General features: G+C 35.3%; 1 protein-coding gene across 4 annotated transcripts in view; it reads left to right on the forward strand.

The window, feature by feature from the left end:
• Positions 1-364: 364 nt before the first annotated feature.
• Positions 365-26,081, forward strand: part of LOC143240405 (uncharacterized) — a 90,475-nt gene continuing 64,758 nt past the window's right edge. For 3 of the 4 annotated variants that reach the window (XR_013021752.1, XM_076482792.1, XM_076482794.1), the window contains exons 1-2: positions 365-688; positions 2,897-3,115. Coding sequence is in view for 3 of the 4 variants with exons in the window: in XM_076482792.1 (XP_076338907.1) it covers positions 515-688; positions 2,897-3,115 (393 nt within the window). In the remaining variant the exon portion in view is untranslated. Of the gene's footprint in view, positions 689-765; positions 919-2,896; positions 3,116-26,081 lie in introns of those variants that run through there. The other variant, XM_076482795.1, reaches the window with a different exon arrangement.

A 26,081-nucleotide genomic window follows, 5' to 3' on the forward strand; every position in this document is an offset into this window, starting at 1 on the left:
AGTTATTTCAGGTTAGGCAGTAACAGTGTTTCCTTTGTTGCTGCTAAGCGTAAAACCACACAATGGGCTATCAGTTTACTACCTACCGCTGGTATTGAAAACTGACTTTTAGAGATATAATCCTTCAAATAAATGCTGAACCATTGTGGAAGCACCATGTAACGAAAGCAAATTAGTTATTTGGTATATTTTTAAGAATATTGCTTTTAAAATCATTGGTTTGAATAATGTTTCATTTTGTATAAACATGTGTTGTAACTTTAGACAAATCACGTAAAGCAAAATAAAATATAACGATTATATAAATGTATTGTATAATTCTTTTCCCCTATCATATTTTTATTTATCAACAGGTGGCGTCTAAGCTTAAACATCTTAAGACGGTTGGTTTGATGTGTATTAATGATGCTATTCGCGCCAATAATTTGATTGGACAAATAATTTTACTTTGTATGATCTGTTAGTTGGTTTGATCAATGTATTCTGAAATAAGCCTGCTTCATTCAGAAAAATCATGCTGACGTTTTTTTCGTGTTTTTCCTTTGATTGTTTTTTCCATAGTGTGCCACTGTTGTGGTTGATGAGTATGCCCTTTTTTGGTGCAGTATGGGGCGAATCTGTAGTGATTCAACAGTGTTTAATTACATTTGTATTAATTGCAAGTGGTTCTGTAGTTCCACCTGTTTTGGTGAGTCAGTTTACACACATGCGTATCACGTAATAAATATTTATGACTAATTAGAACGTGTATAATTGCGTAGTGCCTTAAAATTAACAATAACTGAATAACAACTTTTTCATGGGCTGGGTTATGGGATGTGCCAGTTGACACAAACGTGCCAAAACATACTAAATGAAATTAAGAATAACTTGAACCATAAATACATTTAATGGAATACATCTCTTTGTAGTCTTTATGTAAGTAATTGAGATTCACTTAGATTCTTTTGTAGTCTGGTCAATATAGAAACTAACACTGACAGAAATTAAAACGTTAACATAAAATTAAAAAGTTATGTACTATATCTGTCAAAAGACCTTAACATAAAAACATTAATATGATTAAGATAATAGATGATTGTTCTACTTTTGCATTTGTTGGGAATGAAAATCCAGCATTTCTGTTTATTTCATTGTAAGTTGTAATAAGACATAAAACTTATTTGTAAATGTTTTAATTGAATAATCTAATAAATCTACATTCAGGAAGTTTTCTACAAGTGTAATTTAGAATAGTGGTTTTCAGTTTCAACTGTCTGTGGAACAGTGATGGGTCACAGGGAAATTTCAGATAGCAAGACAGTTAAAAACAAATGTCTTTGAAAATATAGCTATTGAAGTATGTTGTTCAACAATGTAACTTAAAAATAATTTTAAAACTTGATATAAAAAGAGACAGTGGAATTTTGGAATTGAAACTAGGAAATCCTCAGTAAGAAAAAATTACAGAACCAATGATTTAGGTTGCTAAGTTTTTTACAGTTTATTATAACACAAGAATTATTAGTATGATGTAGGAATGGCTGCAATATTTCAGTGGGAAAATACCAATCTCAAATGCCTTTTAAAATAATTTCTATTAAAAGACTTTCAAAAAGTGGTTTCATAAACTGAAATATTCATTTAAAAAGGCTTAGTACTTACAGGCTTAGTGTTATGTTACGTTAGAAAGAGTGTTAGTTTGTTTGAAGTTCAGCACAAAGCTACACAGTTGGCTATCTGTGATTTGCTGACCATGGGTATTGAAAGTTGGTTTCTAGCTAGGAAGAAAGAACAGAAGTGTTAAACTTGTATTTAATGTAAAAATTTTTGTTTTTTTTTAGTTTTCTTCCCATGTTAGCATAGGTGGCTCATGAAGTGCAAGAAACATTGGACCATATTTTTATACAAGCAATGATGAGTCAGTGATTTATGAAATCAGAAAAACAGTTGTGTTCTGGTATTTCAGAATAAAACTTGCAAACGTTTGTTTAGTATATTTGTGTTTTGTGGTTGTTACTGGTTAATAAATGCAGATTTAATAACAAAACAGCCAGTTAAAAAGATATTTGATAAATTAAAGAAAGCTGATTAATACAATGAAGCTCTGTCACTATATGCAAATGCTAGATAAACTGTGTGACTAGCTGTCATATATGCACTTACCATACAACTTGGAACTGTTGTAGTTAAAATAACATGTAATGGGGATAACTGTTGTTAAGAATCACCATTGATATAGCAAACATAAATATAAGATGCCAAACTGATTAGTTTATACCACAAAATGTGGTAGTTTAAAATGCTAAATCCAAAAGAATGGCTTGTAAATAGTGAGTAATCAATTCTAACATGGCCTTTAAGGTCAATAAAATTGGAGTTGTACATAGGTAATGCATATAGTAATTTGAATAAGTGTTACTTTCAGTTACTTTATTAAGTGCTTTTATTTTATGGTAGATATTTTAATATTTAACAAGAATCAGTATTATTAGTCAGTGTGTTTTTAGCCATAAATGCTAATTGATGTTTGTTTTTGTTATTTACATATCTAATATTGATTTTTTAAAGTTTTGATGCTCCTATTTAGAACTTGGTTGAATAAAGAATTATTAGAATAGGTTATTAATTAAGTATATCTATATTTGGCTTATGTCTTAATAATTCCATAATGGAAGTCTCTAAGTTTGATGAAAGATTCATTACGTTATTGTCTATCTGATTATTGACAACATTGTTGCTAGCAAAATAATAGTTGTTATTATTATTTAAACAAAAGTAGCAATATTTAATTGCTTTTTGTACTTGAGTCTCTACATCTTCATCAGAAGAGTCTTTGCTATTATGTCAATATACAAAGTAAAGTAACTTTTTTATAAAACAATGCTTTAATAATATTTTTATTTTATTTTTTCAGAGAAAATGGATACCTTGCATTGATAGCTTTTTACTTATGATATTACTGAGTTGGCCATACCAGATTCTACCAAATTGTTTTATCTGGCTGACTTCACAGTTTTTTTGGTTGGTTGAACCTATCATCCAGGGAATAGAAGCTTTTACTTTAGTTACAGGAACATGCTTTCTTAGTGAAAAAGCTGTTGAGGTTATAGATTATCAACCAATGTTTGGCAAGGTAAGGCAACTGCTTATTTCATAGCACAGGAATATCAGCATATACAGGGTGTCAGACAATCATTTCTCCTACAAATGTTCACCCCAATGATAAGCAACTATAGTAAGAAATCCAAGTAAAATGTAGCTTTTCCTACCTGTATGTATACAAAATATATCATCAGGCAAACCATTTATTAAGTTTAACAAAAATTAATCCAAGTCTAGGCTTTTAAAATTTAAATCTGTCACCTCCATATTGAAATTCAAAGTTTCTACCTTTTCATTCTATCACTTAAGCAATTCACCCATAAGAAGATTGCACAATCACATAACAGTTTGGAACACCTGAATTAAATTATTTATAATCATATGTTTCAGTAAAGTTTAAAATGATTGAAAGATCGGATAAAGTTTTCTTTTTTTCTCTTAAATTAAAATTTTTTGTAGTTAAACAAATGTGTTGATTTCTAGGTTTATTATAATTTGTTTATATAGTTTACTCAGTACACTTACATGGAACATAGATTTTGACACTTAAGTTATGGACATTGTGGTGTAGTATTTTGTGTGAATTTATTGATAGTCAATGTGAAAGTTTGAAGTTTCTGCGATCAGTGTGTAAACAATATGTCACAAATCCAAAGGTTTTGTAATAACTCGTTTATTTAATTACTTTCTTTAGTACATAAAAGATTTATAACTGTATAAAAGAATTGTAAGAGCAAACTAATATGAGTTTAAGCATGTAAAGTTGATATGAAATGTTAAACTTTGCTGTAACTTTACTTCCATAGTTGTTTATCAGTGGGTTCAAAGGAAGTATACCAGGTTTATTTCTTGGATGGAAGGGTTATAATTACAAGGATAGGCCTTTAAAATTATTTTATTGTGAGTGAAGAAGGTTTAGAGGGGATCTGATTGAAGTGTTTAAAATTATAATGGGAACAGAATGGATTTATGCAACGTAAAGGAAAATAGGTTTAGAATTTGGTAGGGTATATGTAATGTGGAAATTTCTCAGTTTTAGTTTTTGAACAGAGTTGTCAACCTGTACAATAAATTCCCTTTAAATGTGGTTTATGCAAAATGATTGGGAAAATTAGAGAGGGATTGATGAGCTATAAATAGATAGGTATCTGATGAAATAAATGGAATAGTTATGATCTACCAAGGTATCTCTTTTTGTGCCTTAAATTTTACATTATGAAAATTAGAAAATTAATGTACTACTACAAACTAATTAGGTGACATAACACAAAGAATGTAGAGAATTACTAAGATCTTTTGAACAAAATTAAGCTAATTTCCTATCTGTATAAATCAGAATAAAAGTTACTTATAAAGTGATAATTCCAATTCTCTAGAACAAAATAACGAAGAAATTGGTGTTGTATATTAATATAAAAAAAATATATAATTATTGGAATGAAGTGAATCATAAGTTGGGTACCCTTACCTTGAACAATGTTTTTTTACTATAATCCCCTAATAACAGCTTATAATATTCAGTCATCTGAGCAAAATTAGTTTAGCTCCAAATCCATATAGTAATCAAACAGTACAAAATAAAAATGAAGAAATTCAACATTGTTTAAGCATCAAAACCAATAACATTTATTTGGCTAGCCAGTAAAGAAAATTAGCATAGCTCATTACATATAAAATGCATAAAAAAAGAGTTGGCTCTTAAGATACACACAGGTTACACCTTACTGATAGATAAATGTGTGAAGTTAAAACAAGACTAAAATATAACCTGTCCTGCAACTTATATTAATGTTCTGTTACTGAATACTTAAGAAAATCCTTTTTTTTTTCTTCAAATTTTGGGTCAAAACATTTCTAATTTTTAAAATAAACAGAATTACATGTAAAATCAAGTTACTTTCATTGTTTTAGTAAATTTTTAATATTTTAGTAGATAGGCAAAACCCCAACTCACCATTTTGGCCTTGAATTCTGGTCCTTGGGGGTTGGCCCTTAGGGTTAGCTGGTCCTGTTGGGCTAGATTCAAACAAGTACCAGTTTTGAGTGTTCTCAATGGGTGTTGAGGACGTTATGTATGATGATATTGTTTGAGTATAGTGCTCATAAAACTTGTATTGTTGCAGTGTCCTTGTTTGGCATTTTAGTGTGACCCCTCATAGGATTTCATGGAGGATGGGATCATTAGGCACTGTATCTTTTTCATTGGTTATGGATCCCCCAAATCCAAATAAAAATAAAATAATAAAATCCAGCTCATTGGTAAATGACCACATCTTGAAGACTGACCAGCAGTCTCTACTTTCTACATCTGCAACTCATTTTCTCATGCTGCATTTTTTGTTATACAAATCTTTAGAGCAAATGTATTTTTTTTATTCAGAAGGGATTAGAGGGGCTTGCTGATTTCCTTAGTCAGTCAAGAAGCTATGTTCTAGGGACATCTTGGTGGAAACATCATTCCCAAACACTATTAATTCCTCTTGAATTTGAAGGTCATTGGGGATATACCCATTAAGGTTACTCACCAAGGTACTTTGAATTTCTCATAAGGAATTATTGTTGAGAGGGATTTGAAGAACATCTGTGAGTCAGAGATCCTTGCTGGTTTCTCTACCCAAGGTGTTTCTACAGTGAGGCATATCTCTACTTACATGGATGAAATTATGTTGTCAATCAGTGTTCTGATTATTTATGCTTATGTCACCACATCCACTCAAAGTGTGTTATCTGAACTGTGGCAATGGTTTGGTCACTCAAAGACTTCATGTCATGGTTCTTTGACATGTGCTCATTGCATTAGTAAAACCATGACGCCTATGAGTGCAAACAAGACCCTCACTGTATTGATTGTAGTGGCTTTCACATCCCTCTAACGTTCATTATTGTCCAAGATGGGTAAAGAAGAAAGATGTACAGTATTTGAAAACTGTTCACAACATTTTTTACCCTACACAACTTGAATGTTATTCTCTGCACCTCCATTTCGAACATATGCTGCTGATGTACTATGTTCCTCTGGTACAGTGGGAGTGCAGAAAGATCTTTCATGCCTCCAACAGTGTAGTTTTCAAACCATGTGCAAAGTCTTTTGCACTCTTTGGATAAATGAGTTGACAATTCAATGTCTACTCTTGTCTCTGCTCCCTCCATTCCTACCAGCGACTGCCCAGGTTTACTTCCTTTGGTCCCATTTTCTGGCATCTGTTTGGGTCCAACATCTTTGACCCCTAGATGTAGAATGGTTATTTTTTCATGCCCTTAGTTGCTGGAATCTTCACCTACTGACAGAGCCCTGCCCACTTGATTCAGGGCAGAATCTAATGAAGTCGACAGACCTTTGAATAAATAAAAATGATGTAGTGATAAACCGAAGGGTTCTTTACACAGTTCTTCTCGACCTGAAGAAAAATGGCCACTGTCATATAGTGTAACTGTTGAGGTTTCAATTCTAATCTGGATTCATTAAAGCCTTGATTGCTTTCTATCAACCTGAATGTCTTTCTTTACAGAAAACATTTCTGAAACCTGCCAACACAATCACCTTTCAGCAGTTTTTTTATACCAGAATGATAGGCTGTTTGATGGGCTAGTGCATGGAAGCGTAGCTTTGCTGGTCGACCAGCATGTGTAAACTATGTTTTCGTAGTTAGATACACTCTTGGAGGCCATCGTCATCCATGTTTCATTGGTTTGTACCATCACTGTTTGCTTTTTCTACCTATCTTCTGGAGAGACTTAAGGTCAATCAGACCTTGATATTCTTGTTGAACAGTTGCCGTCTCCCTTTTAAATTCTGGGAAACTTATTGGACACAATCAACTCTGGGGTCGTTCTGTAGGGTATATACTCTCAGATCACAACCTTTCTCTTCTCAGTACTAGTTCTTCTACTTATTTTCACACATCTAGTCAGAATTTTACTGCCATTAATCTCTATTTGCTCCATTTCACTCCATTTCTTGGAGGGTTAACATAAACCCATGGGGCAATGATAATTTTCCTACCATCTTGCCCCTTGGTGTGAATGCCTGTACGTGGTGAGGGGACCTTCCAGGGAAGGTTTTGTTCTTTCAGTTTACATCCTCTGGGATCTAAATATCTGCCCACGTGTTTGCCGTGCGTGGTGATCCGTGAAGGAGAGGAGAGGATCCTGGTTGTTGAGGTGTCCAATCCTAACACATTACTTTGGTCTTGAATTCCTGTAGACGTGTAGCCTTGAGAGCCCCCTATGGTCAATTGGCTGGTCCATTTGTGCTAGGGTCAACCAAGTACCAGTGTTGGATGTTCTCAACAGGTGTTGTGGACATTGTATCTGATGCTGGTGTTAGGGTATAGTGCTGATGAAACCTTGGTGTTGCTGCAGTGTCCTTGTTTGGCATTGCAGTGCGTCCCCTTGTAGGGCTTCATGGTAGGTGGGGTAAGTGGGCACTGAAATTTCTTTATTTTATTATGGATCTTCTAAATAAAAACTTAACTAAAATAGTGAAAAAACAGTCCATAAGTAAACGTTCACATCTAGAAGATTCTGAGCAGCAATCTTCAACCTCTGTAACACCTGTACCTCGTTTTCTGATACTACGTTCTCTTTCAGATGCACTATTAGAGCAAACATCTTCCTTTTCTATTCAGAAGGAACTAGAGGGACTTGCTGGCTCTTCATGGTCAGTCAAAAAGCCTTGCTCTGATGACATATTGGTGGAAACATCCAAACTAAACACTGAACTCCTCTTACATTCAAAGGCAATTGGGGATATACCTATTGAGGTTACGCCTCATACTACTATGAATTCGTCACAAAGAGTTATTGTAGAGAAGGATTTGAAGAACATCCCCGAGTCAGAGCTTCTTGCTGGTTTCTCCACCCAAGAAATTTCTGCAGTGAAGTGTATCTTCACTCACAAAGATGGAATTATGATGCCGACCAATGCCCCATTCTGACATTTTCATCATCACATCCACCTGCTGCTATCAAGGCAAGTTATCTTGATTGCAAGGTATGACCATACATTCGAAACGCTCTCCGATGTTTCCATTGTCAGCAGTTTGGTCACTCAAAGACGTCATGTTGTGGTTCTTTGACGTGTGCTCGTTGCAGTAGCAAAGACCACGATGCCTATGAGTGTGAAATGGACCCTCATTGCATCAATTGCAATGGCTCTCACCCATCCTACTTTCGTTCTTGCCCTAAATGTTTGAAAGAAAAAGAGGTGCAGTGTTTAGAAACGATTCTAAACATTACTTACCCTGAGGCTCGAAAGTTGCTGTCCACCACTTCATCTCAGACATATGCTGCTGCACTACATTTCATTACTACAGGGGGAGTGCAGACGGATCTCTCTGCCTCCAAAAGAATCGTTCTTAAACCAAATGAAAATTCTTTTCACCTCCATGGTTAAAAAAGTTGATGAATCAACTTCAACACCCATCTCTGTCCCTTACATATGTTCCAGCAAATCCCAAGATCCACTTCCTTTGGTTCCAGGTACGAGCATTTCCTCGGGTACATCTTCTCCCACCCCAAGATGTAAAACGATCATTCGTTCACGTTCTTAGTCGCTGGAATCCTCTCCCAACAGCAAAGACCTGCTTAATTGAGCCAGGGCATGACCCATGGAGGTCAATAGATCTACCTCGAATAAAGACAATAAAGAAAAAAATACGTGGATTTAAACAGAAGGGCTCTTCACCCAATTCACCTACATATAAATAAGAATGGCTATCTTGATACAATGGAACTGTCGAGGTTTATGTTCTAATCTGGATGACATAAAAGTACTGATTGCTTCCTACCATCCTGCATGTCTTTCCTTACAGGAAACATTTCTGAAACCTGCCAATACAGTCACCTTTTAGCGGTTTTCTTTGTACAGAAATGACAGGCTGTGTGATGGACGAGTGCATGGAGGGGTGGCACTGTTGGTTGATCAGCATGTGTCCACCCTGACTTTGCCACTCGACACATCTTTGGAGGCTTTAGCCATCCATGTTTCCTTGGGTCATACCATTACTGTTTCTTCTCTCTGCCTCTCTACTGGAGAAACCTATGATCAATCAGACCTTGATGCTCTCATTGAATAGTTGTCATCTCCATTTTCAATCGTGGGGGACTTTAATGGACATAAACCTCTGTGGAGGTGCTGATATTGATGGGATAGGTCGCTCCATAGAACGTATGCTCTCTGATCACAACCTTTCTCTTTTCAGTAGTGGTTCTTCTACTTATTTTCATTCACTTAGTCTGTCCTTTACTGCTATTGATCTCTCAGTTTGCTCTCCTTCACTATTCTCCCACTTTTCATGGAGGGTTGACAGTAATCCACGAGGCAGTGTTCATTTTCCTATAATTTTGAGAGACTGGCCATGGTCGATGCCACCTGACCTGCTTGCCATGGTGGGAGCTGGATCAAGCAAACTGGCCCTATTTTACTGCTCTTGCAGAACTTGGTCCTGCAATTGTCTGTAAGCCATCAATAGACGACTGTGAGTGGCAGCAGTAACTGACTGTAATTTTCAGTGTATTCCTAAAACCTCGACACGTTCTCCACGATATCCTCGTCCATGGTAAAATCCTGCCTGTCACAAGTCATGCAGAGATGCCAACCATTACGATTTTGGTGTATACATTACGACTATATGCTCATACACACAAATATTACGACTTGTTGCAACTCCCAAATTATCATATATTATATAGGCCTGTACAATAAAGTGATAAATTGTTCCCCCAGGGCATGAAAGGGGTGAAAAAATTTCTAGTGAGATACAAATAAATTTTGATAATAAATAAAAGACATAGTCCAAATGGCTACTTGCGATAATCATGTTTGTGTTTGAAATAATAATAAATATTTGTATCTCCGACGTCTACCAATAGTTTGAATGCAGTTCTCCCTACTGGGTACGTGGGGAATTCATAGATACGTCATCAGTGCTTGTCAGCCAATCAGCCCTCGCGTAGATGGGTATTTCTCGTTTTCTAAGTGACATAGAAACACCGATGCAATTGTTCACAAGATGTAAAAAAGTGGTCTCGTTCACCAGATTGTCTTGTTTCTGGCAAATCTAAAAGGACTAAAACTGTGAATCAAAAATATGGGAAATAGTATAGTGCAAAATATCTGGTGATTGCATCCAAAGTCAGTGACAGTCATGCATTTTGTACAGTTTGTTACATCGATTTTTCTGTGGCACATGGCAGGATAAACGATTGTTCCAGACACACAAAAGCTGCATCTCACCAACAAAGGCTGAGGCGAAGACAAAAACGATGCAGATAACAACATTTGTGAGTAAGAATTCAGAATATGAAACCATAAATGCAGAAGTGCTCACAAGATGGAAAAAAGAGACCTCGTTCACCAGATTGTTTTGTTTCTGGCAAATCTAAAAGGACTAAAACTGTGAAAGGGCTCTGTTTACAATCATTACACTCAATCATTTGAAATAGTTGGCATCTCTGGTCATGGAAGGCTCAAAAACGGGCTTGGGATACTTTTCGTAGGTATCGGACACTCTCACACCACATAGCTTTCCAGCAGGCCCATGGATATTCTCGGTAGGTAAGATATCAAAGCCAGCAGGACTCTTGGATTAAGTTCACAACCAGCATATCTTCTACCACTACTTCCAAAGCCATATGGGACAAGATTTGAAAGGTCAGTAGGTAATATAATTTTGTCCCTCTCTCTATCTTGTTCTCTGATGGCCAGGAAGTAACTGATACCTGGAACGTCGCCAATAATCTAGGTGAAAGCTTTTGCCAGGTATTTAGCATTTCTGCTTCTTCCTCTACCTTCTCAGTCATCAATACTCGGGCAGAGCAATCACATCTTTCCTTTCGAGCTGATTGTCTCTATGACTATAATCACCCGTATACACTGGAACTCATATTGGCCCTTCATCAGTCTGGCAGTACATTGGTCGGACCTGATGATATACACTCTAAAATGCTGTGCCATCTAACTCATGCTTTTTTTGCTATTCTTCAGATAATTTTTAACTGGATCTGGCAGGAGAATGTTTTTCCTGATGTATGGCACCGGGCTATTGTCTTATTTTTCTCTAAGTCTGGGAAGGATCCCAAGATTCCTTCAAACTACCGTCCAGTTGCTTTGACGAGCTGTTTGAGAAAGACCTTAGAGAGGACTGTTAATGCTCAGCTTGTTTGGTTTCTCGAATCAAACAACCTCCTCTCACTCACCCAGTGTGGGTTCTGATGATAGCACTCCACGACAGACTATTTGATTTGACTTGAAATGTCAATCAAAGAAGCCTTTCTCAAATGACAACATCCTGTATCAGTATTCTTTGACATTGAGAAGGCTTATCATACAAGATGGAGGTATGGAATTTTGCGAGACCTCCATAGATGTGGGTTACGTGGCCATTTTCCCATGGCCAATGGGAATGGACAAGCTATTCCAAGTTTGTGTGGGTTCGACACTTTTCTGTTCTTTTCTATGGGAACTTGGAGTCTCTCAGGGCTGTATTTTGAGTGTCACACTTTTCAGTATAAAGATTAATGTCATCTCTGAACAACTTTCTCTTACCATTGAAATGGGCTCGATGTCCACGACTCTCACATCTCATATTAGGAGCCTGTGGTTCCTGAGACAAGTTCTTGGGGCTTATCTTTAAGCCCCAAGCTGACCTTTATACCACATCTCAAGCAGCTGCAGGTCAAATGTACAAGAGCACTGAACATCCTCCATGTCCTCTCTCCCACCACTTGGGGAGCAGATTGATCTTTTGTGCTAAAGATATATCGTGCTCATATTTGATTGAAGCTAGACTATGGATCACTGGTCGATGGTTCTGCCAGGACCTTGTTTTTAAAGATGCTGGACCCCATTTATCATCAGGGACTTTGGCTCTCCACTGGGGCTTTCTGCACTTCCCCAGGTCAGCACTTATACACAGAGGCTCATGAACTTTCTTTGCACCTCTGATATTTGCAACTGTCTTTACTATATGCTTCTAACCTTTGTTTTTTACCAAAGCATTCCACCTGGCGTTGTGTTTTCCTTCCTTGGCAGACAATAATTTTTCAGAACATAAGATCTGCCATTGCTCCTGTAGGCTTTCATATCTGGGCACAGTTGGATGAATTGGGTTTGTCCTTGGATAACATTGCTGTATCTACTGGTCAGCCCATCCCACCATGGTTTATTATTGTCCCCAAATGTGACCTGTCTTTAAGTCATCTGTGAAAAACAGACACTCCTGATTGTAAATACTGTCTGTTATCTGCTGAACATCTTTCTAACCATCCTTCCATTCCTATTTATACAGATGGTTCAAAATCAGGTGACTGTGTAGGCTATGCCATGGTTTATAATTTTGGTGGTTGTGTGCAGAACCCTCTACAGCTTCTGTGTTCACTGCTGAACTGTACACCATTTCTCTTGCCCTAGATCACATAGAAGCTAAGCAGTACTCAAATTGCACTATTTATACTGATTTGCTTAGTTCTCTACTGGCCCTGGAATCACTTCACATTATTTCAGACTCTGTTCCCCCTAATATTCAAAATTGACTGGCCCATTTCTCTTTAACATGTACTTCTATTTATCTTTTCTGAATACTGGACCACGTTCGTATTTGTGGGAAGGAGCTCGCCAACACCACAGCTAAATCTGTCTGCTCTGGCACTGTCACTGCTGTGCCTGTTCCATACATAGACTATAGTCTGTATTCAATGGTCCAACTGTATGGTCCATCTTGTTTCCATAAGGATTGGAAAGAGGAAGTTGTTCTAACAACTACACATTGGTCATGGTTTATCTCGTTTTCTTTTATCTTGGACTGATGCACCAATGTGTTGTCTTTGTAACACTCAGGTTACAATAAGCCACATTTTACTGTCTTGGCGTCATTATGACTATCAATGATGGCACCATTTTAAACATGTTCTGTCTTAAGGTTTATCTGTAACGTTATACAGTGTTATTGGCAATGGTGGCACTGTCCACCTTAGAAATGTTTTTAGTTTTTAAAGGCCATTAATCTTTTTAATGCTATTTAAGTTTTTTAATTTATACATTAGACCTTCTTTTAAAGTGATTCCCTTTTAAGAATGAAAGTGGATCTAATTCGATTTGAAATTAGAAAATGGCTGTGACATCAACTAACTCAAAACCAGGACTGGAAAGGCCAACTTCAGGTGACTAACACTGCTGGTTGAACTACCCATTTGTTATCTTGGCGAGTTACAATTAAAATGTTGCTACAAGTCTTTTAAAACTTTTATTACTTTGCTCTCTGAAAATGGGCATAATGTTATATAACTCAAAACCAAAAGTGGAAAGGCGAATTTTAAGTGACTAATGATGGATTTTGGACTTACCTGTTAGTCTTTCTGGTGAGTTATGATAATTACAATTATGCTACAGAAAGTCCTTTACAACTTGTATTACTATAGTTTTTCTCTTACCGCTATGGACTAAATGTAAAAAGTGAATTTAATCCTATTTGTCTTTTTAATTCAAAAATTCAACTTTGTTTTGTTTTACTTTAATTTCTGTTTATGTATTTTAATAATTCTACTTTAATTTTAACTTTTTGCCTGATGTTTGGTGCAGATAGCTTAGTTGCTTTGAGCCATAAAACGCCAACCATCCAACCAATCCTACCATCTTGAGGGAGAATGGTTGTGGTTGATGCCACCCAACTCACGTGGCCTGGTGAAACTTGGACCAAGCCTGCTGGTCAAGAGTCTGTATCATCCAGGCATCTGCTCAGTTTGTTCCTGTGACCTTGATTCGTTTTTTCTGGTATCCTTGTCCATAATAGAGTTCTGCAGTGAAGGCTCAAAAACGAGCCTGATATGTTTTTTGTAGGTATTCCACTATTTTGACCACATTGCTTTTCTATGGGCTCATGCACAGGCATTTCAGGTTAGACACCAAAGCCTAAAAGGATCATGGATTAAGTTCACAACTAGTATCTCTTCTACCACCAGTTCCAAAATCATATGGGACAAGATGGGGAGGGTGAATAAGTAGTAAAACAAAACAAAGTTGAATTTTTGAATTAAAAAGACGAATAGGATTAAATCTAGCACCAGTTCCAAAATCATATGGGACAAGATAGGGAGAGTGAATAAGTAGTAAAGCAAAACAAAGTTGAATTTTTGAATTAAAAAGAAAATAGGATTAAATCTACCACCAGTTCCAAAATCATATGGGACAAGATAGGGAGGGTGAATTGCTAGTATACTTCCCTTCCCCTTTCAATCTTGTTCTCTGATGGCCTAGAGCATCACTGTTACTCTTTGCAAAAACTTTTCTTTTGCATCTAGCACTTTTGTTTCACCCTTTACTTTCCTAGTCATCACAACTCGGGCAGAGCGATTGCATATTTCCTTTTGAGCTAATTGTCTCTATGTCTTTAATTGTCCCATTACACTGATGAAAGTCGAGTTTTCTTTTCATCAGCCTGTCAGCACATCAGTCAGATCTGATTATGTTCTCTATGAGATGCTGCACCATCTCTCTCCTGCCTCTCTTTCTATTTTTCTAGTTGTTTTAATTGGATCTTGCAGCAGAATGTTTTTCAGATGCTTGACACCAGTCTACTGTCCTCCCTTTTTCTAAGCCTGAGAAAGATATGAAGGTTCCGTCTAACTTTCATCCAACTGCTTTGATTAGCTGGCTCTGTAAGGTCTTAATGAGGGTAGTTAATGCTCATCTTATTTGGTTCCTTGAATTGAATAATTTCCTTTTGCCCATTCTGTGTTGGTTCCACCAACAGTACTCCGCCATGGATTGCTTGATTGAATTTGAAACGTCAGTCAGGGAAACTTTTCTCAAGTGAGAACATTTTGTTCCCATATTCTTTAACTTGAGAAGGCTTACAATACTACATGGAGGTACGATATTTTGGGAGACTGTAATTCATATGGGTTTCATGGCCATTTACCCACGTTTATCCAGAACTTTTTAGTGGACGTGTGATTCCAAGTCCATGTGAGTTTTATGTTTTCCCATTCTTTTGTACAAGAACTTGGAGTCTCTCAGGGCTATGTCTTGAGTGTCGCAGTTTTCAGTGTGAAGATTAACGCTACCACTGTACAACTTCCTCCTACTGTTAGAAACAGATTCTGTGTCGACGACTTCCACACCTCATGTGAGTTGTCGAGCATGAGTTTTATTGAGCAGCAGCTTCACACTGCTCTTGACCATTTGTTAAAGTAGACAACTGCAAACGGTTTTACCTTCTTTCTTCAAAACTTTTTGCATGCATTTTTACTGTCAATGGGATGTTCACTCCAATCCTGAGCTCTGCTCCAGTGCTATTGTTCTTTTCATAGTCTAGGAGTCGAATTTCTTGGGGCTTGTCTTTGACTGTAAGCTGACTTTTGTTTCTCACATCAAACAGTTGGGTCAAGTGTATAAAGGCACTAAACATCATCCATGCCCTCTCTTCCATCTTTTGGGGGAAGGGGTTGATGTTCTGTGCTCAAGATCTATTATGGCCTCATTCAATCAAATCTGGGTTATGGGTCTCTGGTCTATAGTTCTGCCCGTACATTAGTTTTAACGATGTTGGACTCCATTCACCATCTGGTACTTCAACTCCACACAGGGCTTTCAACACTTCTCCAGTCCAGAGAGTGTACACAGAGTTCCATAAACCTCCTCTTTACCTTTGTCATTTGTAACTTCTCTTTATAGTATGCTTCAAAATTACGATCTTTACTACAGCGTCCCATCTGGAGTTGTATCTTCGTTCTTCAGTGGGCTATGCTCTTTTGGAATGAAAGGTATGCCATTTTTCCTTTTAGCATCCATATTCAGGCAGAGCTGTCTGAATTGGGCCTATTTTTGTATGACATTGTTGTCTCCACTGATCAACCTATCCCAAATGGCTTATTACCATTCCTACTTGTGACCTTTGTTTGAGTCATCTGAGGAAGGTGGATACTCCCGATTGGAAGTACCATATTGTATTTAAGGAATATCTTTGAACCATTTTTTACTCCGTTTTATACAGATGGTTTGAAGTTAGGTGACTTTTTGGGCTCTGCCATGATATGTTGTGTCTCAGTGGTTGCTCACATTATCCCATCTACAGTTTCTGCATTCACTGCAGAGCTGTATGCCATTTCTCTTGCCTTGGATCCCATAGATACATTGCAGTACACTAGTTGTACTATTTATATTGAATCTGTTAGCCATCTACTCACCCTGTTCTCGTCGATATTCAAAACCGACTGGCTCATTGTTCTTCATCTTTCATATCTATACATTTTTGCTGGATATCAGACCACGTTGGTATTCTTAGGAACGAGCCTGCTAATGCCACAGCCAAATCCATGTGTTATGCCTGTTCCGTACATGGACTATGATCATGTATTCAAGGCTAGACTAATCCATGTGTTATGCCTGTTCCGTACATGGACTATGATCATGTATTCAAGGCTAGACTAATCCATGTGTTATGCCTGTTCCGTACATGGACTATGATCATGTATTCAAGGCTAGACTCCACACAGTCGACATGGAATGAAAAACTTTATAACAAGCTTTTCCAGATTAAAACTTCTGTTGCTCTTTGGTTGTCTTGTTTCTGTAAGGATCGAAGAACGAAGTTTTCCTGGCTAGGCTACGCTTTGGTCACAGTTTTAACTAACTGCTTTATTTTATGTGGGACTGATGCCTCAATATGTGGCCTTTGTGACACTCAAGTCACAATAGCTAACGTTCACTGTCATACCATCGTTACGGCTCTGAATGACGGCACATCTTAGATATGTTTCTTCCAGGGGACGGTGTCATTGGTGATGGTAACAATGTCCAATTACTTGCATTCTTAATGACCAGTGATCTCTTTAATTGTATTTAAATTTTTTACGTTCTTTTTTTAACTTTATTTGGTTTTACCTTGATTCATTTTTATATTTTATAACTATTTTACTTTTACATGTTTGGTGCAGATAAACTTGTTGTTTTGTGCCAATAATCCTCAACCAGTCAATTTTATTTTCATGGAGTTTGCGATGTGTAGTCCAAGAATCGAATCTCGAAAACTACCACCCCAGTTATAGTTGGGTTATATTTTTTATAAACGTTCAGTATTTTTATAGCTGAGCAATAAATAACACAATTCAAATTTTCAAGATGTAACCAATAAAAAGTACAAAAAGTATAAATATAGAACATTCAAAGATCAAACCTAAAAAATTATTTTTCTTTAGCGCAACAGAAAACGAAGCACTTTCATTGATGACTGCGTTTACAACAAATACTTTTATAAAATGTATTTTGTGATATAAAACTGAGATGATAGCTCATTTTCAAACTGAAATTTCAGTGAAATCCTTTCCTCACGGATGGTGAAGTGTGAGTGTAGAACTGTGAAACAATTCCCATAGCCATTGTAACGGATTTACCATTATACGTTTATTTTAATACCTATGTTTGTTTCAGTACATATTTTATGCATGAGACGTATATTGTTGGATGCCTACACAGGCTCTCTAATTTTGTAGGACATTTTAGAGAGTAAGAATCAACAATATATATTTAACGAAAACTGTAGCATGTTCTCTGGTATTGTTTAACGTTCGAGAATCTCTCGTGGATGGCCCGGCATTGCCAGGTGGGTTAAGGCGTGCGACTCGTAATATGAGGGTTGCGGGTTCGCATCTCTGTCGCACCAAACATGTCGCTTTTTTTAAGCCGTGGGGGCATTATAATGTGACGGTCAATCCCACCATTCGTTGGTAAAAGAGTAGCCCAACAGTTGGCGGTGAGCGGCGATAACTCGCTGTCTTCCCTCTAGTCTTATACTGCAAAATTAGGGACGGCTAGCGCAGATAGTCCTCGAGTAGCTTTGTGCAAAATTAAAAAAAACAAAAACTCTCGTGGATATATATAAATAAACCGACTCGTCGAGAGACAGAACAAAATATAATTGTTCAGCTATAGTCAGTGAAGTCTCTAAGTCTCGGAAGCTATAATTGTTAATAACACTCATTAATCGGAAAACTACACAATTTGACCAGGAACGTTGATAGATTTTGAATATTATAAACTGTTCAACTTCAGTATATTACTTCGGATGTTATTATTTCTGTAACGACATTAAATAGCTTTGCCGGAAAAACTGTACTTGTAACTGGTGTGAGGCCAGCCAGAAAAAAAAAAAAAAAAAGACACCGTTAGCTACCGCGAGATGCGACAGTGTCAAATGGGGTTATTTCTTTGGTCGTTGTGGACCTGGAACATTCAGTTTTAGACCATATAGAAGACTCAGTATTGTCTGTAAGTTCATAACAGTTAGTTGCAAACTCTCTCTTTGTTAACCTGAAGATGACGTAGAATAGTCGAAACGTTGTCCTCTGCTTATCAATAAAAGTGTTAATACCCATACCAGCCATTCTGAGATACATTTTTATTTTAAGTAGGTTTCTCGTCATCAAGAATGTCTGTAAGTTCCTAAAACTGTTGTATATAAATCATTATTTGTGGTAATTATTTGTTATGATCATCAATATCAATTATATTATTATTTGTGTTGTAAAGTATATTTGTGTTGAGAAAGAAAATCATGTGTATCAATCTTGTTGGCAAATATCATATATTTGATACATATTAACATTTAGCTGATATCTAAATTCAAATTTTCGATTATTTGAAATTGTAATACATTATATACGTGACATAATAAGTTGAAGACTCGTCTGAGATAAATTATAATACGGAACACAATAAACTGGAATCATCCGGTATCTGAATTAAAGACAAAATTCGAGCTAAATTAAAAGCGAAATATTAATTCAATTTATATTTATCAGAGCCAACAAGAGTTGATCATGTGTGATTTACAAGGTTTTCTTGAACCACTTCCATTGAACAACTACAAAAAATATAACAAAAATGAATTACTCGAAATTGCCCAAATCTTAGAATTAAAGGTGAAAAATTAACTAAAAAGTATATTGTTGAAATATTATTTATTGCCTGAGGAAGCATTATGGGAATTCTCTAGTGTCTCCACTACCCAATAAAAGTTGAGTGATAAATATAATTTAGAAATCTAGCTGAAACAACTCGAACCTGAACTCTGTCTTATCGAAGCTGAGAGAGAGTGAGAGAGCCCGTATTAAAGCCCGAAGAGAGAAGGTAAACGTTTTGAGGCAGAATGAGCTCTTATTCAGCGAGAAAGAAATTAGACTCAATTCTAAATGAACAAGGCAAAATGACAACTTTGAACTCGATATATCAAGACAACACCATTAAATGAAAATGAAGTTGACAAACATTCAAACATTTTGAGAAAGTGGCCACAACTCTGGAATAGCCCACTGAAAATTTGTCATTATTATTACACTGGTAAAGCAAAAAAGCTTATGCCAGTCTCTCTGTCTTGAAGATTGTACAGAGTATTATAAGGTTAAATCAGCTGTTCTTATCGCCAAAAGTTTCGAGGTTATCGTAAGCAAGCTAGCCAAACGAGTATGAAATTCACCCGTGAAAAAGAGGTTTATTTTGATCGATGGCATAATTCTATGCATATTGGTAACAGTTTAGACAAATTAAGACAACTAAGTTTAATTGAGGAATTTAAACGCTGTACAATGACGACCTCAAAACTTATTTGGATGAAAAGAAAGTTGAAATTAAAGGAAGCAACTTTCTTTCCTAAGAATACACTTTAACTCAAAAACAACTTTTCATAAAAAAAAATTCTGCTATCTCAGCAAAACCATGTAGATATTTAATCTAATAATGTTGAGGATTCTTTAGAAAACTCCAACATTTTTAGTTCTAAATCATATTACAGATGGGCCAAAACTTCATCAAAGCTTTTCTGCCATTTTTGTAAAAAACCTGATTATGTTATGTCTGTTTGTTGGAGTTTGAAAAAGGAAAACAAAAGTCAGCACCCAGTTCTTTTGTGCCCATATATGTACGTAGTTTCACCAAATCACCCAATATTGTAGATCTGGCCACTGATAAAAAGGTTGATATAGTAAGGATCTGTTGGTTCTGTGTTTCTGACATATGACACTACTAATCCTATACATATACACATTTTACGTAATACTGGGGCAACTCAGTCATTGTTGCTTGAAGGTGTATTGCCTTTATATTCGAGCTATACCACTGGTGAGTCTGTTATTGCTCATGATATTGAGGATAGCTTTGTTCATATTCCTTTTAATAACATTTATTTGGCATCAAACCTAGTTTCGGGACCAATTAAGGGCGTATTATTATTGTTGGAAAACGATTTGGTTGGAGAAAAAGTTGTTGCTGAACCTAAGATGGTTAGGGAGCTAGTCACTGTTTTATTTAAGGATGATGTTGTTGACGAGAATTCTGACTTGTGGTTGACTCGGGTGCAGGCTAAGGAATTAAGCCAAAAATAAATCATAGACACTTGTTCAGAGAACGATATTATAGATGTGTCTCAGACATTTTTTGGATCCAACAGGGATCTTACGTATAATTTTTCTTCTGAAAATGAATTGGTGAGTGAAAATGAAGGACTTGGATTTGTTTTACATAGGGAAGTTACGTTTGCTAGAAGTAAATTTATCTATAAGAAAGAAAGGGGTCCATAGATCTCCTCACTATTTAAATATGTACTCACGAAAGATGAACTGGATAAAGTTCCAAATGGTTACTTCAAAAATGGTGTGTCTATGAGAAAATGGAGATCACCAGATGTGCCAACTTCTGAAGACCATGTTGTAATTTGCCAAATAATAGTTCTCAAAGCACAATGATCTGAAATATTGAAAGTTGCCCATAAACTTCCCATGGGAGGTCATTTAGGAGTTAATAAGACATGTGACAAAATTACGAGACATTTCTTTTGGCCAAAAATTAGTCAGTATGTTTCTCAGTTTTATAGAACTTGTCACATATATCAATTGGTTGGAAAACCTAACCAGGAAATTCTTGCTACTCCTTTGAAACCTATTCCAACTTTCAAAGAACATCCCATTTGTGTGATTATTGATTGTGTTTAGTAAAAAAGATAATATTTGTGTTTAATTATTTTCACGTGCTTTGTGATTTTATGATCATAAGGCTATTTGTATTAATTGTCATGATTTTTGAAATTGTATAATTTATTGACAGTTTATTGTAATTAATGCATTGTTAGCAATGTATGTATATATATGTGTGTGTGTGTTTGTGTGTGTACTAATGTGTTACAAATTATGTGACTCTAATTTTTAATTCTCTAAGGAGAGAAATGTAACGGATTTACCGTTATATGTTTATTTTAATACTTATGTCTGTTTCATTATAGGTTTTTTAATGCGAGTGACGTATATTCTTGGATATGTATTGCGAAAGGCCCTTCTGTTCTTTAAATTTGTAGAAGACTATTGAGGGTAAAACAATATTTGTTTTACGATTTATTATGTATGTTATGTGTTAAGATTTTAAATAACCAGAAATTTTAATTTAGAAGTTAACTAAATGTTAACATATATCAAATTTGTAATATTTGCCAACATTGCATTGTTACATTGTTATTCTTTCTTAATACAAATATATTTTAATATACGAACAAAAAAAAACATTTTATAGTAACGGTCATTACAAATAGTTACTACAAATAATTATTTATATGCAACAGTTTTACGAACTTGTAGACAATACTGAGTTTTATATCAGGTGTAGAACTTAATATTTTATCGACGATCAAGGTCCATGATGAGCACATTACTTTTATCTTGATACACAGGTATACTTCGCTTGAGGGGAATACTAGCCAAATCTATTCTTGTCTGGCCTCAAACCATTGCAAGCTGAATTGTCAGGATAACGATATTTTATGTTCTCATAGAAATAACAACGTTCGAAGTAATTCATTGAAGTTGAACGGTTTTTAATGTTCGAAATCTATAAACGTTTCTGGTCAATTTTTGTAGTTTTTCGATTAATATCCGTTAATCACAATTATTGCTTCTGAGGCCTATAGCACACTGGCGGTGGTAGCTGACTAATGATAACAATATTCCATTGTTTATCGACTAAGTGCTTTTATATGACTCAAGCGAGTTTCGCGAAGTTTCAACAATGTTCGAAAACGAGCTAGCGTTTTCGTAAAACAAATATTGTTGATTCCTACTCTGAACAATATTCTACAAATTTAGAGAACAGGCAGGACTTGCGCAATTTACAGCCAACAATATACATCGCCTGCAAAAATGAAAACTATAGTGAAACGAGCGTAGGTATTAATATAAACGTATAACGATAAGTCCGTTACAATATTATATCTCGTCCGAGATATAGTATAATAGGTAACAAGATGTTGATGTTTAGCTAAAGAATCGTTTGCAGGAAAGAAAATAAATTTTATTAATGTATAAAATATTATTTTGTAAATTTATACAGATATGTTTTGTGAAGTCAACTGATTTAGTAGTATTGAAATATGAAATACCTTAATATGAAATGTAAATGTGGCATATTATTTCATATTATTGTAAGTTAACTTAAAATTATGAATTGAATTGTAAAACATCTACAATACCTTTTACTTAAGTTAGGCACATATAAGAAATGTTGCTGACAACATTGTAGAAATACCTATAATGTTTATCTTGTATCCCATAGCAACAGTGAACCTGATGCTCGTTTATTACACTGAAATAACTGTAGTAATTGTCTGGTATTGTCTAAAGAAGTCATGGATAAAATTGTCAGTCCTTAATAATAATAATAATAAAAAAAGAGCTAACTAATATTGTCTCTCAAATTTTATTCTTTTCAGTTTCTTTCACATTGAGAGCCACAGTTGCTTTATCTTAAGGTTAACATTAAGTAATTATTTGTTTACCTATCCAGCTGTAGACATCTACTGCATAATAACTATTTCTGAACAGTAAATTTTAATCAAATGTCACAGGTCAATTCAGTGGAGAATTGGGAAGTATCCTGTTGATACTGTGGTTAAAAAATCAAGGTTACAAACAATATGTATACATGCACGCATGCATACACACACACACACATATATAAAGAGAAATTGATTTATGTGCTAAAGAAAACACAACAAAGTAATACACAAATACACCCTATGGACACATCAAAACAAAAACCTAATGAATGGGAGAATCGGTCATTCTAAGGATGGTTGTTTTTATAAGTTTTAATAAATTTGTTCTACGAATATAATTTTTCATATGATTTGTCAGCAGTATGCGAGATAAAAGTAAAAAAAAATCTATAATAGCAAGCATGTGTGTGGGTTTAATTTGAATGTAGACTTTCTTTTAGCTATTATGTTGATTATATGTTAACCTGTTATATAAAACCATTAGTTGTTTATTCCTGTAGAGTGTTTCACTAAAGACAAGCCATGCAATTGTCAGCAGTATTATTTATCTTGTATTTATTTTTGTTTAGCACACCCTGATAAAAGTTTTCAAATGAGTTATTTCTCAAGGATATGAACTAACTTTCTAGTTATTCATCTTCCCTAACAATTTAATAATAATGCTTTTTTTTTTCAAAGTTTTTATAGCTCAAACCTCATAATCAAGCCATACTAAGATACTTTGCATGGATGTGTGTGAATGACTCATCCTTGTGTTGTAACAAGCAGATACACATACCTTTTATGTTCTAAATTAAATTATCTGTGCTATTGAAACTTAACTGATACGTTATATTTAAAAACAGAAGTTAAACATACATAGGAGTTGAAACTAAAGAAATATTAGAGTGACACACACACTGCAGCAAATAGTAGAGTAAACCCAGGTATAAATAAGACATACTAACACATTGGAGTAAAGAGGTGCTAGAGTAAAAAAGAAAGGTTATGTATACCCACAGATTGGGGTAATGAGGTACTGGAGTAAAAAAACAAGTAGAAGGGTTATGTGTACTCACAGATTGGAATAAAGAGGTACTAAAGTGAAGCCATGTAGAAGTATGTGTATGGGTATTTTCTTATAGCAAAGCCACATCGGGGTATCTGCTGAATCTACCAACAAGTAGAAGTAAAATGTGTACCCTCAATTTAAAGGATCTCTAACATAAGAATAGGTAGAAGTAAAACTTGTACCTGCACACTAGCGTAAAGAGTTGCTAAAATGAAAGTAGGCAGAAGTAAAACATTTACCCATACAATGTTTTAGCAATTTGAAGGAATGAAAATAGTAAATAACAAGATCTCTCACAATCTGATTTCTTCAAACCTGTTTCCTTGGTTGTGGTTAGGTATGGTAGTAGGTGGGAACAGAAGATATCTTGCGCATTCATGCACTTTACTGTATTAAAATTCTGAAAGACACACGTAAGTAACAGTCTATTAGATTAGAGCTTGTGGCAATGGATACATGTGATTAGCAACAAGTTAGATAGAGTAAACACTTTTGAAAGTGTATTAGTATACTATATATAACCTCTAATGGAGGACAGATGTATATGGTGTTGATTACTAGTGTATATCTTGAATGCTACATACAGTGGGATTTTGATTTTATTCGCCAGTCACGTGCTTAAATTAAAAAAGTATCTTAGAATATTATGTTGCTGTTTTTAGCAGTCTTCTTTTCATCCAGGTTTAAATATTTCCATTATTATGTGCAACCTATACTTATGGGGTCAAATATCCATGATTCTTGATGTACATCCATTCTTTAACAGTATATTTAAAATATATATTATTCTCGTTTAGTGGTTAATATGTATTTCTGGATAAGTATTTAAAATTTATTGTTGGAACCGATAACCTGTTTAGTGAACTGGTGAGTAGATGATCAGGTTTGTCAAACTTGATTAAAATACCCAAAAATAGACCGATTTGCTGTTTTAACCACCAATTCACAACACCGTTTGCTCATAGTCTTCAACTATGAATTGTCAGGTGATCATGCCTTACAAAAAAAATTGCATTAAAACATTGTGGATCAGGCTGATGATCACTCTTACTAAAGTTAATTTCCATTTTTTTTCATTAGTTTCATGAACAGTATGGTTTCAATATACCTGTGCACATGTCTGTGTTTGTATTATTATTTCTTACTTTTTGTAATTAAGATTATTCTGTATTGATAATGTAGTATATGGATTTAGGATTAAACCAAATCTAAGCTGGTCGAATCTTGTGAGGTATTATTGGGATTATGGTTGAAAGTATAGATAACATTGTAGGTACGCAAAGAATCAACTTTTTCTAATCTTTGTAAATCTTGTTGTTTTATGGCATTGTATAGTTTTGATCTATATAATTAGATTATTTAAATTAATAGTTGTTGTGAAGATATAGTAGTGTGCAAAAGTGTTAGGACAACAGATTATTTTGTCATTCTTTCCATTTTATTGGGTAAATTCATCTATGCTATTACATTCTGTAAATTTCAACACTATAGTAATGCTTTACTGATCCTTATTCACAACTGAATGAGTCAGAGTGAGAATACTTATCATTCTTTAGAATTCCCATATACTTGTACCAGGGGTATGTCATAAAGGCTCTGCTTGAATGAACATATTGATCAAATTTAGGGTATTAAATAAATGTCATAGTACTCGATATATGTTAAATTTAATAGCAGTCCACAAATAAACCTTGATTTTGAAAACACTGTTTAACACTATACATTAAATTTTGTTGTCATGTCACATTTGCGTAGAGAATTGTCAGTAGAGTAGAGAGTTCCTGTAAAAGCTGTACATCAATTGGTTGGACTCTCCGAGAAATTGCTACAGACTTGAAATGCTCCCCATATACTATCAAGTACACCCCAGATTGTGAGACTGAGACAGGTATATTTTAAAATAGGAAAGGAAGAAGCAGAATACTTTAATGGTACTGATGTTAAATATCTTCATTTATGCAGCCTTCTGGACAGAAGGAACACTGCCACTGATCTCAAGCATGAGATAAACAACCTTGTACCAAAGGACAGAAAAGTGTCTAGATATACAGTATCAAGAAGACTTCATGAGAATGGAATATTGGGTCGTGTAGCAGTTGGACAGCAGTTTCAAATGTTGTACAAAAACTGGACTG

Source organism: Tachypleus tridentatus, chromosome 13, assembly GCF_004210375.1.
Source record: "Tachypleus tridentatus isolate NWPU-2018 chromosome 13, ASM421037v1, whole genome shotgun sequence".
Lineage (NCBI taxonomy): Eukaryota > Metazoa > Arthropoda > Merostomata > Xiphosura > Limulidae > Tachypleus > Tachypleus tridentatus.